At 36.7% G+C, this 14,676-nt stretch overlaps 2 protein-coding genes across 2 annotated transcripts; both read left to right on the top strand.

Moving 5' to 3' along the window:
* Positions 1 to 1,687: 1,687 nt before the first annotated feature.
* Positions 1,688 to 4,605, top strand: LOC147868672 (pentatricopeptide repeat-containing protein At4g13650-like). Its single transcript, XM_087322180.1, has 2 exons — positions 1,688 to 1,779; positions 2,067 to 4,605. Exon 2 carries the CDS (start codon positions 2,083 to 2,085, stop codon positions 4,303 to 4,305), a length of 2,223 nt encoding a protein of 740 aa, XP_087178306.1. The 5' UTR covers positions 1,688 to 1,779; positions 2,067 to 2,082; the 3' UTR covers positions 4,306 to 4,605.
* A 1,841-nt stretch (positions 4,606 to 6,446) lies between these two features.
* Positions 6,447 to 9,352, top strand: LOC147868671 (16 kDa phloem protein 2-like). Its single transcript, XM_087322194.1, has 8 exons — positions 6,447 to 6,581; positions 7,894 to 7,998; positions 8,081 to 8,207; positions 8,473 to 8,544; positions 8,632 to 8,674; positions 8,754 to 8,898; positions 8,944 to 9,102; positions 9,188 to 9,352. Exons 1-7 carry the CDS (start codon positions 6,548 to 6,550, stop codon positions 9,096 to 9,098), a joined length of 681 nt encoding a protein of 226 aa, XP_087178320.1. The 5' UTR covers positions 6,447 to 6,547; the 3' UTR covers positions 9,099 to 9,102; positions 9,188 to 9,352.
* The last annotated feature ends 5,324 nt before the right edge of the window (positions 9,353 to 14,676 follow it).

Genomic DNA, 14,676 nt, shown 5'->3' with positions numbered 1-14,676 from the left:
GCATGAAAGGATGGCTAGAGCCATATGTGAAAGTGTAAGATAAATAAGCGAGATCTCTTTGTAGGATAGGATAGTCTTGGCTTGGCCTACTCGAGAAAGGGATCAAGTTTGTGTATATTTTAACTAAAGGAGTATATTCTTTTTTGGTAAAAAAAAAACTAGGCACTCTTAAGGAATTGATCTCCACGACATTGTTTTGCCCATAAATTGGAAACATATATTAATCTAGATTTCATGTTGTTTGCACATTCAATGTAGTTAGAATTCGACTAAGGTTGCCTTGGCCTAAGGCAAAAACTTGGTGTGTGATCTTTTGATAGATTTTCTGTGATTGGCTTTGGGTAACACTAACCCATTGAATTGCTTGACATGGACATTGTTGACAACTTGATTGGCGTGTGAGTTTTGTCTTCCCTTGCGACAACCAAGTATTTAGGCATATTGGTTAGTAACCCAACAAAATGCCTCTAAACACACAATTAGGCATAATACAATAGGTTAGCTCAGTTAAATTCTTCAAGTGCAAATAGTGCGACATTGAAACACTTAACATATACATAGTTAATTATCAATTAATCACTTGATACACAATCAATAATAGAAACTAAGAGTCAAGGGGGAGAAGATTCCATTGAGATTATCACACCAAATGGGTTCACACTATCAACCAACTCTAGAGAGAGTATTGGAAGTGTTTTTTTGGAAGCATGGGTACTCGGAAGAGGTCATGCTTCCATCATTTGCACCATCTTGAATATGACACTTGCATTTTCTAGATATTATGTATTAACTACTATTCATCTCTTTAATAAACTCATGTTCAATATCTTTCAACATCCTACTAGGTCTAGTGATTTCCTATTGTTATAATTGACTCTTATGTTTTAGTGAGAATTTACAAATATATTTTGGTTGTTGTATGTTAGATTACATAACTCTGTTTATATCATAGGGCCAGTTAGTTACAAAAGGTATCAACACAACCAACACTCCATCCATATTAAACTGCTTGAGCAATTTGGTGATACACTCATCTTGTGATAAATGAATTGCCCAGTTCTTACTAACAAATTTACATGTAGAAGAACAGAGATAACATTGTCAACTCCTTCCTTACTTTTGAGCAACCCGAAAGATTAAGAAGACTCGAGCCTCCCTCAATGCTCAGTAAACTTTTTGTAGTTTCAGAGTTCAATACAAAATATACCTCTTCCTCATCTAGGGTCTCCATTCACTAAACATAGTTTTTGACCATGCCTCAAAGGAGGTTATGTTGTGTATTAAGGGGAAAGATGTTCACTTTATGTTAACAATGGCATATTCTACAGGCTAAGATCAAACTGATTATTGTCTCATAAGCACTTTGGAATGTGGTTCAAGTTATGTGTGGCATTAGTCGTATTCATACATACACATGATCCACTTCGAATGTAAAAGAATCATTTGCCCCACTATAGATATGCACGATCTTTGAATAGACTCGATACCACGCCACACTATTTCAATAGCTATGCATCCACCCTCTAGTGAAATATTATGTAGTTGGAAAATCGCCCAGGGGCCCACATTTCCTTTCAAGTTATTTAACTATATTGTTAGCAGGAACATCTAGATTAGATTTGGAGAATGGATTCCTGTATAACTGGAATGAATTAACGTGATATACATGATAGTGTCACAATAGAGATTACAGAGCTCCTTCTAGGACAATGAGAAGCAGCAGCTACGTATGGGTGATGATAGTGAAGCAAGTCATGGGTTTGATTATGGACACATCCTGTAAGTAATACACACTTCTTCTGTCTTTCTTTTTCTATTTCGCTCTTAACAAGCTCATTAATACGCACACATACATATGCATTAATACACACACACACACACACACACACACACATTAATGCATGTGTATGTACATATGCATCTGCAACTCCTTAGAATATATGTATGTATTCATCTGAAAATATGTACTTGTATTGTTGAAAATATGTACTTGTACTGTTAGATTGTATCTATATATGTATCTGATCCATATTAAAGTGTAACCAATTCGTAGAGTATTTTTGCAGTGAGTTTTGAGCTAAAATGTCAGCTCTTCCTGCATTGTGTCGAAGTTGTATCCAACAAAACCTACTTCTTTATTGTTCGTTGAAGCCCACCGATGTGGAAGATAGATTGTATACACTCATTTCTTCCCTCAAAGCGTGTGCCAATCACATGGCTTTACATGAAGGCATGCTCATACATACTGAAATTACTGATCGAGGGATACAAAATGACCTCTGTACCTATAATGCTTTGCTTGAGTTGTACGTTGAATGTGGAAATATAGAGGATGCTTGGTCATTGTTCTTCAAATCTTGCATTCAAGATGTGGTTTCATGGTCTATGATGATTCAAGGCTTTAAAAGACATGGCCATCATTCACGAGTGATTCAGTTGTTTCGAGAAATGGTTTTGGATGGATTCAAACCGGACAAAGTCACGCTTATATGCATCCTCAAGTCATACACTGATGCTGGTTCTGTAGATTGTGGAAGGCTTGTTCATTCCTATATCCTAAAAGAGAGACTTGAAAGGGATAAGTATATTGGAACAACCTTGATAAATATGTACACTAAATGTGGTGGTATATTGGATGCATATAAAGTTTTTCAAGGATTGGACGACCCAAATGTGGTAGCTTGTTCTTCCATGATTCTAGGCTACGCTGAACATGGCTATGCTGACAAGGCCATTCAACTATTTAAAGAGATGAGGAAGCATGGGATACAACCAAATGAAGTGACATTCTTGTGTTTGCTTAAAGCATGTTCGAACACATTTGATGTAAAAGAAGGAAAAGAACTCCATATTGCCATCACTAAGCTAGGTATCAACTTGGATGTACTCATTGGAAGCACTCTTGTTGATATGTATGCAACATGTGGAAGTTTATCAGATGCATATAAAGTGTTCGATGCGCTGAGAGTTAGAAATGTAGTTTCTTGGTCTATTGTCATTGCAAGGTATCAGGAACATGGAAATGATGAGAAAGCTCTCCATCTATATGACAACATGAGGGAGGAAGGTATACAAGCTGATGGATTCATATTTGTATCGGTCCTTAAAGCTTGTGCAAATCTAGAAGCCCTAGAGAAAGGGAAATCAACACATGCCGAGTTAACAAAGATTGGGCTTGCATCAGATAAGTTTGTTGGAAGTACACTTGTTGACATGTACATAAAATGTGGTAGATTAGATGATGCTCGAACTATGTTCGAAAATTTGTTTGTTAAGGATGTTGTGGCTTGGTCTGCGTTAATTTCAGGTCTCACTTCATATGGATGTGGAGATGAAGCATTAAATGTTTATGTAGAGATGAAGAATTATGGAACAAGGCCAAACAAAGTGACGTTAGTGAACCTTCTTAAAGCATGCTCGAGCACAGAAGCACTAGATAGTGGCAAAATCATCCATTTTGAGGTTGTGGAGCTAGGCTTTGAGGTGGGTTCAACACTTGGAAACACTCTTGTTGACATGTATGCAAAATGTAGTAGTCTAGAGGATGCCTACAAGATGTTCGATAATCTTGTCTTAAAAGATATTGTATCTTGGAACACCATGATCAGTGGCTATGTAGATAATGGATACAATTGTAGAGCGTTGGAATTATCAAAAAGGTTGGAGAAAGAGAGCATAATGCTTGGACTAGATGAATATACAATTCTTGCAATTCTCAAAGCTTGTTCCAACATGGCAGCATTGGATCGAGGAAGATCTATTCATTCCGATGTGGCAAAGAGAGGGTTTGAGGAGGAACTAGTTGTTTGTAATAGTCTTATCAATATGTATGCCAAATGTGGTAGCTTAAATGACACAGATGTGTTATTCAAGAGAATGCCCAATAAGACTGGAGTTTCATGGAATGCATTAATTTGTGCATATGCGGAGCATGGGCATATGGTGGAAGCAAAATCTTACTTTGAGACTATGCAAAACCATGATTTTGGAGCAGATGAAGTAACTTTTATCAGTCTTCTAGCTGGATGTAACCACGGGGGATTGATTGAGGAGGGGTTTTATTACCTTCAATCCATGATAAATTATCACACCCTGACACCTACCATACAACATTATATATGTATGATTGATATCTTGGGGAGGGCGGGATGTATGGATGAGGCAGAATGTGTGGTCCATGAGATGCCATTTGAACCTAATTATATTGTCTGGATAACTTTCCTTAGTTCCTGTGAGAAACATGGATGGCTGGAAGCTGGTATGTGCATATCTGACTACTTTTCTTTCTCTTTTCCAAATTTTTAACCATCACTTGTACTATAAATTCATTATTTCCATAAATGGAAATGAAACAAAGGGATATGTGAACATTGTCTATTGAAATGAGAATCATCTCGGAAAATGTTGTAGAACATGAGGGGTTGCCACCATTACAGTCAATAATTGATCCTAGATGCCAAACTGACGTGTTTTTTATTTGAGTGAGTAGTTATTAGGCAGAAAAAGAGTGAAGAAAACATGACAATAAACTAAAGCATAACCTTCATATTAGCAAAGACAAAATGGTTATCGTAGAGGTCTTAATGTGTCCACATCCCAAAACGGATGCCTACTTCAACCATCTCAGATGCTTGAAGTAAATTTATCCTCCTGAGGCCATTGATATACTTCTCCTTAATGCAAATTTTCATGGCTTGTGTTACATTTTGTTGTGAGATAATCTTTTGGTCTGCTCCTAAGTTGCTTTGTATATTAGTATCTTGCTAGATTTTATTATTATTAGGAAGCATCTTTCACATTGGTTTGTTGACCTTTCAGTAACTTTGTTATTACCTATTCATGTTTTCAGAGGAAGTGAGATGGGCCCATTCTCATGTCTAGTGCTAACCTCTAGATGCATTTTTTCCAATCATTGATGAAATTGTGACTTAGCACAAACCTTATTCTTATTGTTGGAAGTGGTCATCACTCACCTAGAAAAGTCTATTTCGAGGTGAACAATATAGCCTAGTTATGACAATATTATGACAACACCTATTTATGTTGCATATGACTTTGCTTTGTTAATACCAAAGCACAATCTTACAAATGCTAGTTTTCGTTGTCTCTTGTTTTTTTTTCTTGTTGAGCAAGGAAAGACATTGTAACTTGGTTCATCATTGAGTACCGCACCAACTTGTGTTCAAACCATCTACAATGAGTACCTCTATTTGATACTCGTGCTTATCGAACTTTAACATTGTGATAGATTGAATACTTGGTTATTTCTTATTTTTTGATGTGTTAATTACATAATCTGACCTTAGCTTAGTTGGTAGAGAGCGGAGGATTGTAGTTCGCATTGGAATCCTTAGGTCACTGGTTTGAACTCGGTAGGTCGGATCCTTCTTTTGTGGAGTTGTTATTCCACAATTATTTGAGCAAGTTAGGTGGACTTTTAAAATACTTTTTAAGTAATATGGGGCTAAACAAGGATGTTCATTATCACCTAGAGGTAAGGATTAGGTACTCTTAATACTTTGTGACAAATCATCTTATTTCTTTCATATGCAGATGATGTTGTTCTCTCTCTTCATATGATGGGATGGCATGCAACATTTATAAAGCATTTTGCAAAACTAATGGATTGATTGTGAATTTAGAGAAAACAAAAATGTTGGTAGTGCAAAGCATCCAACCTCACAACGCCTTATACTTATAATATATGTAAGGGATAACATGTACAATTTAATTATCTTGGTATTTATGTACCCATCACAAATAAATGGAGTGTTTGCTTTGAGTCTAGGTGTCAAGTTGGTTGGAAAAGTTATTATATGTTAGTGAATCCATTCAACCAAAGTGATACGCATGGATGGGAAGTGAAAGAAATGTCATGGTTAGTTAAGTCTTGCTTTATGGAGTAAAAGTGTGGGATATCACGTCACTATCCCTCTTAATGCATGGAATGAGTTTGAGAAGATTTAAAATACGTTAAAAAGTGTTTGGCACATAGAGATATTGGCTCTACAAAGAGTATACAGATACATTACGAAAGTCCAGAATATGCTAAATCATTGATTACCACGTCTTGCTTGGAATGTCAGCATAAAACAAAGAAAAGGTTCAAAAGAAGGGGTGTGGTATAGATATCTTGGAGCTTTCAAGTGATGCTATGCAGTATGTAGTTATGGAGGAAAGTTTAATGGAACCGCTAAGGAGGAAGTGGGGAAATTAATGGAACCGCTAAGGAAGAAGTGGGAAGTTTAATGGAACCGCTAAGTAAGAAGTCGGGAGTTTAATGGAACCGCTAAGTAAGAAGTCGGAAGTTTAATGGAACCGCTATAAATAATAAATATATCATAAATTATAATGGACGGATGAGAAGTCAAAATGGATGGAGATTTTGAAAAATACTGCAAAAAAACAAAGAACTACGAGGAAAGAACGATCGGCCTTTCTTCTTCTTCTTCATCATCATTATCTGTTTTCCTTGGTGCCGGTTATCTTATTAGGTTAGGGTAAAGGATCTACAGACCATTCTGCTGCACTAAGCTCCTTCTGAGACATGTCGATCCAAGGGCATATTCTGGAGATCGTGGGTATGTAGCTCTTTCCCTTCCCTCTTTTTTATTTATTTTTGTTCTGCTTCTTCCTCTGTTTCGATCTGCATTGTTTGTATCTCTCTCAGCTCTGCGCTCTCTAAAATATATTTATTGTATATAGAGGGAGACAGAAAGAAGGTCTTTTCTTTCTTGTTAGAAACCCCAGATTGCAGAGATAGTTGCTGCTTGTCGTACGTATGTGAGAAAAGTTTTTGTTTTGGTATGCATATTGAAAAAGATTCATAACACACACAGAGACCAGAAGGTTGTAGCTCAGTTGCTAAGATTGTCCAGCGCAGACCAGAAAGAAGGGCATGCTCTCAACCTCTACTTTCTGCAGTGGCATGTAGGGTAATTCGAATAGATATATAAGTGTGTATCTGTTCTAATGTCCCATAGCAAAGGTAATAAACAAAGAAATGACACTACACATCCCTAGGGTAAGTAGAATACAAACGAACAGCCCTGTACATAGGGGAAAGTTGTGGCTAGGGTAAATAGAATATATATTCTACTGATATAAAGAAATGGCACGGAATGTAGGGAAAAATAGAATAATACTATATTTGCAAGAGCGGCTGATGGTATCAATAGAAGGTATTGAGCTGAACAAGGGTATGAGTGAAAATGACCTCAAGGTTTTCAAGTACAGCCATCAAGTTCTGAAATAATGATTAACTTATTCAACAACAGGAGATTAGGATTGGAAAAAACTCAACCACTGCACATCTTTTGGTGGAAGCTAATAACTATTGCATAAGTTAATCACAGCCTTTGAAGATGTTTAGGTCGTTTCATTGGTTCCATGAGTGTTGGGGGTTAATTAATTGAAGAAGTCTTGTATGGGTCCCTCTAGAATGACTTCAATATCCGTCATACTGAGGCCAACCTGCTTGGTTGATATAATCACTGACTATAATGCTAAGCGCCATGCATCCAAAAGCATTGACAGAGGCCCAACTTCATCAACGAGGTTCCCTTGAGGATGATGTTGCAGCTATGCCTCCGGTTATGATTCCTCTTGAGAAGCCAGTGATGTGTTGCTGGGTAGGACGTAGATGGAATCGACACATTTATCTAATGTCTTTTACTAGCTTACAAAAATCCTTTATCGTCTTCAGTGACACTAGATATGCTCTTTGCTCGTTTATTCAACCACAAAAGAGGCCAGTATTTCAAAAAATGTCACATTTTTATATGCCATCCCCATCCCAACCATTGTCTGCCTCATGTAACTCTGACATCAAGGATATGTTGATAATTCAATTGATATATCTTGTTGATTGCCACATGCAAAATGCTTCTTTAGTTATTGGATGCATAAATTTGAAAGATACCGAATGGATATCAAAACAAGATCCTTATGTGGTTCTCGACTATGGAAGCAACAGATATCAAACCAAGACAGATACAGGTTTGGAATAATATGCATATATTAATCCCAAGGTTCTGGTAAGCATTATATAAACCAGTATACTTCCTCGATGTGAATGTAGATGGCGGAAGAAACCCCACTTTCAATGAGAAATATGCTATTCCGTTGATAGAAGGCCTTCGTGAAATCAACGTCACGGTCTACAACAGTAATACATTAACTACGGATGATTTCATTGGATCTGGAAAGTAAGTCATGATCCTCCAGAAAAAATAAAAAGAAATGCATTTTTATTAATGAATTCAGACTTATTTGGCTTACGTGTTGTACGTTGCCTGGTTCAATGGCTCAAAGAATACAGAGCACAGAAAAAGCTTCTATTCTCAATTGACAGCTTTTGACAGATGATGGCTGTTTATAATTTGAAATGTATTATGCAAGTATTGACTTTGAAATTCTACTTTTTCATGGGTAAAACACTGATATACCCTTAATGTTGTGTATATTTTCCAGAGTGCTTCTCACATCAGTCTTATCAGATGGGTATCATGATTATGCATGGCCTTTAACCAGACGAAGTGGAAAGTAAGTTTTTAAAATGTGAAACTGGACAAATCGCTTGTCTCACCATATCCTGTAAATGGAAGTGTTTTGTTGATGATATTCTTATAGGAGGGCTGGTGAGATCAGAATCATCATGCATTACAAGAAACCAGTAAGTCCCTCACTCAAATTTATCAATAAAGGCTTTTTGTTGATAAAATGGTAATGCGATATTATTTATTTTTGTCTAGGAGAAAAAATCACCAAGTTTGGGACCTGAATATTCAGCCGCCCATGTTAATTTGGCATACCCACCAGCAACACCCCCTCTTACATATGGTGTCTATGCACCGGCTACTACATACCCATCAATGCCTCCGCAAGCTTATCCTCCACCTCCACAAGCTTATCAACAAGCTTATCCTCCAGCTTATCCTCCACAAACATCTCATCCCCAACCTTACCATCCCCGGCCTTACCATCCTGAGCCTTACTATCCCGAGCCTTACCATCCTGAGCCTTACCATCCCGAGCCTTACCATCCCGAGCCTTATCATCGTCCTCCTCAGGGTTACTATCCTTACTCACCATACTAAGAAGGTATATGCCTTTAGTATGTGGCACTATGATTTATTTATTTACTACTAGTTAAGTTTTCATAAAGCTGAGCTCCTACCTTTTGCAGGTGGAAGATGTAAATAAGAGTTTGTGTATTGATCATCCATAATTTGAACTATGAATATAACGATAACATATCATTCCAGTGTAAGTATCTGTATATCTTTGTTCTTACGTATTATTATTTATTCTATTATTGGTATTTTCATAATGGCTATGAAAGCTTTTAGAATGTGGCTTCTCGAAAAGGTTCTTTTAAAGAGCCATTGTGTGCATTTAGTTCTGTGCAATGAGATACTTATGTTTGTTCATGTGTGTATGTTGTTTTATGCGATTCTACAAATATTAGACTGACAAACCTCTAAGAAAATGACAAAAGCCTGGGAAATTGTAGGAGGAGAAATCCATGAGTCATTACTATGAGTCACTTGGTTCTGGCTCACTACTTTTCCATTTGTTCATTCTAAGATTGAAAGACTGGATTCTTTGTAGTTAAACCATATTGCTTCAAGAGAGCTTAGTGTGGCGAATGAATTTGTATAAGGTTGGCAAAAACAGAATTTATGCAACATTTCATCATCAAGAAGTAAACTTTCCTGGAGGAAACAAAGTGTTGCCATATGTAACTTCATATAATGACGGGTGAATTGATTGTGACTGAATCTAGTTAGAAAGAATCATAGTATCTCTTACCCACAAAAACTCTAAAATATTGATGGGATCTAGCATTGAGTTCCTATGCTATCTGCTGTCCAATTTTTAATAATGATTATATGACACCTATGAAAATATTCCTGGATGTTTGTTTGCATGTTGATTGTTACAAAAGGATGGGTTCACCAATTGTATATTAGTTGTACATGTCTTGGATTAAGGTTTTCAGTATTTTGAAACCGCAGCTTGGATTAAGGTTTTCAGTATGTTGAGAAGTGCTATAATCAAAGTTGTTGAGCAATGTTTGCTCCTTGTAATGATGGGATAATAGAAAGATTAGTGTAATATGTGTATGCACATTGCCGAAATTAGAAATATGTATTGATATACAAGAAATTAAATCCAAAACTTTGTAGATTCATCAATTTATTAATGTACTAGGATGTAGAAAAAAACTCTTCACATGGTAGTTTACGAATCAAAGATGTTGTTAATTATATATTTAATGTTTTTCTTTAACATTGGGGAATGTGGACATTCAATACCAGCATGTCACTTTGTGGGAAAAGTAACAATCAGTTCCCCAGCGGATATTCTATAGAAATGCCATCTTAAAGGTGAAAAGCATTTGACAATTGCGTGTATGATTAAACTTGTTCGAATTAGCATGTCACGTTGTTGAAGGAAAACATAATGGTCAGTTCACCAGTTGATATTCTATGGTAATGCCATGTTAAAGATGAAAAGCATTGGTCACTTGCATGCACGATTCAACTTATTTGAATTATCCATTCCTGATACAATCACAAAACTAAAATCTGACATCTCTTCACTTCTCTGGAGACTAGATTGAGTGTTGTAAGTGGTTGTTCCTATGTTTGAAGACCCCTAGTTGTAGGTATTGAACCCTTCTAAGAAGTTGTATGTTCATGCTTGAATATTGAATCTGTGTTACCCAAGGAAAGGGACTTGGTGACATTCAAGTATTTTGTTGCCTTCGGGATGGAGAAGCATTGTGTCAAGGTTTGCAACAGTGAGCTTCACTTTTGTTTCCACTGTTCAAAAGGATACCAATTGGTGTTGCTAATCATGTTTTATTTTGGTTGGGTGGGTATTCCTAGTCTCCCAAAAAGTTGTAAGGTAGGCGCTTGAGACAATTGAGAAGAGAACTATTGCCTAAATGTTGAAGCGTTAACTCCGTGGAAGTGAGGGGACATGTGCTTGAAGTAGTCATGTTGCCCTAAATGGCTGTGCCAATAAAGTCTTTGATTTTCACATCAATCCCATCGTAATTGTGGTGTCTTCATTACCTAAAGAACTTTTGGAATGGTTTGGAGTTATTGAATAGAGCTACTACATTGTGGCAAGCATATTGTGATCAGTCTTTTAGGCAACCATAGGTTGGAGTTACAAGTCACACGCCATATTGTATAGTACCCACACATTGGGACAATCCATGGATGGATGGGTATCCAATTTTAGGGCATATAATGCATGAAACGGTCTACAAATGATAGTTACTTTTGTCTAGGACAATGTTTACATGAACCTGCATGTTAAATAGAATGCCAAATGCGACAAGGTGTTATGTGTGGCACATGCTTGTTGCAAGAGCCAATATTTGCAATGTAAGATGGACACATAGTTTTGGCATCAATAGTATGTGCGCTAGGGAGCAATATACATAATCTTTGTTACACCATATGGGTGATTTGATGTGAATGCCATTTTATGAGACTTTGCTTGTGTAATGTAGGCAATCAAGTAGTTGTATGCAATAATTTTAGTGCACACCCTTTGCAAGAGTTTATGCAATGTCATTTGTTTATTTGTTGTATTAGTAATAGACAAACTAGTGAATCAACTTGATGAAATTGTACTGTCTTTTACCTTAGATGAACGTTGTTAAGATTGATGCAAAATATTTGTTCCTTTGATGGGTCGTTTATTAATGTTTTGCCAAACAAAATAGTTCAATGAATATTGTTTCATTCAAACTTCACTTGATGTGTTGCCAAATTCCAAACTTTTGAATGGTCTACTACTTCAACATGCTTTGGATTTTGATGATGTTTTATGGATAGCAATGATATTGTTGAGGGTGATAGTTGTGGTGACAAAAGTGAGGTGGATATTGGGCTATGGGGTAGTGTGTTTCAATGTTTTTGCCAAAAACTACTTAATTCAAGTGTTTTTCTTGAGAACCACCTAGAGGTTGATGTGTAGGAATATATTACTATCTAGCATATGTTGCCAACATGGGCAAGAGTATGTGTCAACCACTCTTGACCTCGTAAAGTATACGCTAACAACTCGGTCTTATATTGCTTAATTACATCCCTCGAATAAATGGCTACAATAAGAGACTTGACTACAATACAAACACTTGTTTGAAAGAGTACCACAATCGATTAGTCCACGCAGTTGATAAGAGACTTTACCATAATCAATTAGTCCACACATTTAATGACAATTGTTTTGCCTAAGTACAATCATTAGGCTTAGATATTGAGTTAAGAAAATGATTATGGGGAGAGGAAGGCTTACAATGAGACATAACAATCACAAGAGGTTTATAGTTTCCCCTAAACACGCAACAACATCAACAGTTTCCACACTGCCATCGAAAAGTAAACATAAGATGAACAAATAAATAACATAAACGAAAAGTGAACTTAAAACAAGTAAAAATAAACAACAAACAGAACGCGAGAAGCAAATTCTAGTCAGGAAAGCACCTAAACCATGCAAATGGGAAAACTTTGTTGTGAATGTAAATGTGCCTTGTGTAGGGGGGAGTATTAGTGCAGCTTGGAAATAGGTGATTTTGGTCAATGTTTTCATTGGACAAGCATGCAATTTAGGATCTCTTTATAGTGGACACAAGACAAGTGGGCTCAATTGTTGGATAAATTTTCTTGTGCCCTTTGCGTGGGTATCAATTTTGAATCATATGCACCATACGTGAATTCACGTTCGAGAATGATTCAATCAAACGTGTATGGTAAATCAATCTGAAAGTTGGATTGGATTTATAAGTTGGAATTTTAAAAAATGACTATGGTCTATATTATATATTGATTGAATCAAATGTCAACACAATTGAAAGTTCAAAACTGACGAATTCCTTAACTACTAAACATTAGAAAGCATGAACATAAAAATCAAATAATTCAAAAACATAATTGTATTGATGATGAGCTCATTCTCATCTCACAACTAATGATTGAATCAAAATATGTCATTATAAGTTATAATCAAAATGAGTATTACTATCACATGACACCAAAGATAGATAGATAGATTATATTATCATCTTCGGAGGTCAAATATGACCTATGAGACCAAAAAGATTACATTTCACGTGATACATGTGAAAGTGAGTAGTGACTCTCGATGTTCAAGAACTTTACCAATGAATGTTGCAATCGAGAGTGCACATTGTGGTTGTGAGAGGAATTCACACAAGGATTAGGTTTGATCAAAGAGATGTGGAAAGCATGGTTGAATATGATCAAAGGCAGAGCATTGTATCAAAGTGTGATACTTAGACTCGCAAACTTGTTTAGAGAGAGAGAGAGAGAGAAATAGATATGCAAAATGGCCAATATAAGGCTACAGGACCAAACGACAAATTGTGCATAGCCGACCACTCTCATCACTTGTGCCCCAACGCCCTGTCTCACATTGCAATGCATGTGAGCTAAGTTGCATGGACGCAATGGTTCGAATGGCAGATAACGGTATTGGCTCTAACATGTATAGATGTGTACGGTTTCCCCGTTCCGCAAAGAATATGGTTTTGTAGTTAGGTGCAACATGTGTAGTATAATGTGTGAAGTGTGAGCCTCCACGTTTGTCCCATGTCATGATACATTGGTGTTGCAAAAAGGCCTCATTTACAAAGGAATCTAGTGATGCATCATGAAGCAAGTGTCTCGCATCCCATCTACCAAACTATTTTTCTATATCTTGGATCCAACCGGAACACAAAATTTTGCTTTTATGTGTCTTTTGGATCTTTTTGCTTGCTTCCCATGCAATTCTAGGAAGTGGATGTGAGGGACTTTTGTGAACCTTAAGCATGTATTCAACAACCCTTTCTATGGCCATGATCTCAATGGGAAGCGATCCCGTCTCAATGAGGAAAAGGGTGTAGGGCGTTTGTTTCTTAACTTGTAGAAACTTTGTAAGGAAATGTTTTTGGACATTTTCAAACTCTTTCCACATAGATTTAGGGATACTACCACCCCATACTTCCACCCCATAGAGAAGAACTGGTGTCACCAAAGTGTCGAAAAGATATTTCTTGAGGACCCAACACTTAATATCTCCAAGATTGCATGTGTTCTCAAATGCATAGTAGGCTCGCTTACTCGCCTCTAAGCGGCGTGTAACACATTCATTCCATCTATGATTTGAAGGAACTTCAAGGCCAAGATATTTGAAGCTTTCCACACATTGAAGTGGCTCATTGTTATACATAATGCATGGTTTATCTCTTTTCTGGCTCTTCACAAGCATAATCTTTGTTTTAGAGCTTTTGACACTTAATTTAGTATGCACGTAAAAAATTTCCAATGCCTTCATAAGCTTTTGTGTATCTCCTAAAGTATTTGCAAAAAGCACTACATCATCTGCATATAGCAAAAGCATAATCACAACATTCCTAATGGCAACTTCTTCAACACATTCTTCCTTTGCAAACTTGGTAACCATTTCTTCCAATTCATCAATTCATAGACCAAATAGTGTTGGTGAGAGTGGGCATCCTTGCTTAACACCAATAATGCTTTTGAAGAAATCTAAAAGGTTATCTCTCATACGCACACAACATATAACCTTCTCATAAATTCGGGAAATTGCAAGCATATATTCACTTGGCACCTCAAGTTCTTCCAT

The sequence above is a fragment of the Azolla caroliniana genome, unplaced genomic scaffold (assembly GCF_043228905.1).
Source record: "Azolla caroliniana isolate FFs.n. ecotype wild unplaced genomic scaffold, voAzoCaro1.0.p SCAF_1, whole genome shotgun sequence".
Classification (NCBI taxonomy): domain Eukaryota; kingdom Viridiplantae; phylum Streptophyta; class Polypodiopsida; order Salviniales; family Salviniaceae; genus Azolla; species Azolla caroliniana.
Note: the sequence above shows the minus strand (reverse complement) of the source record. Positions and strands in the feature narration are given on the sequence as shown.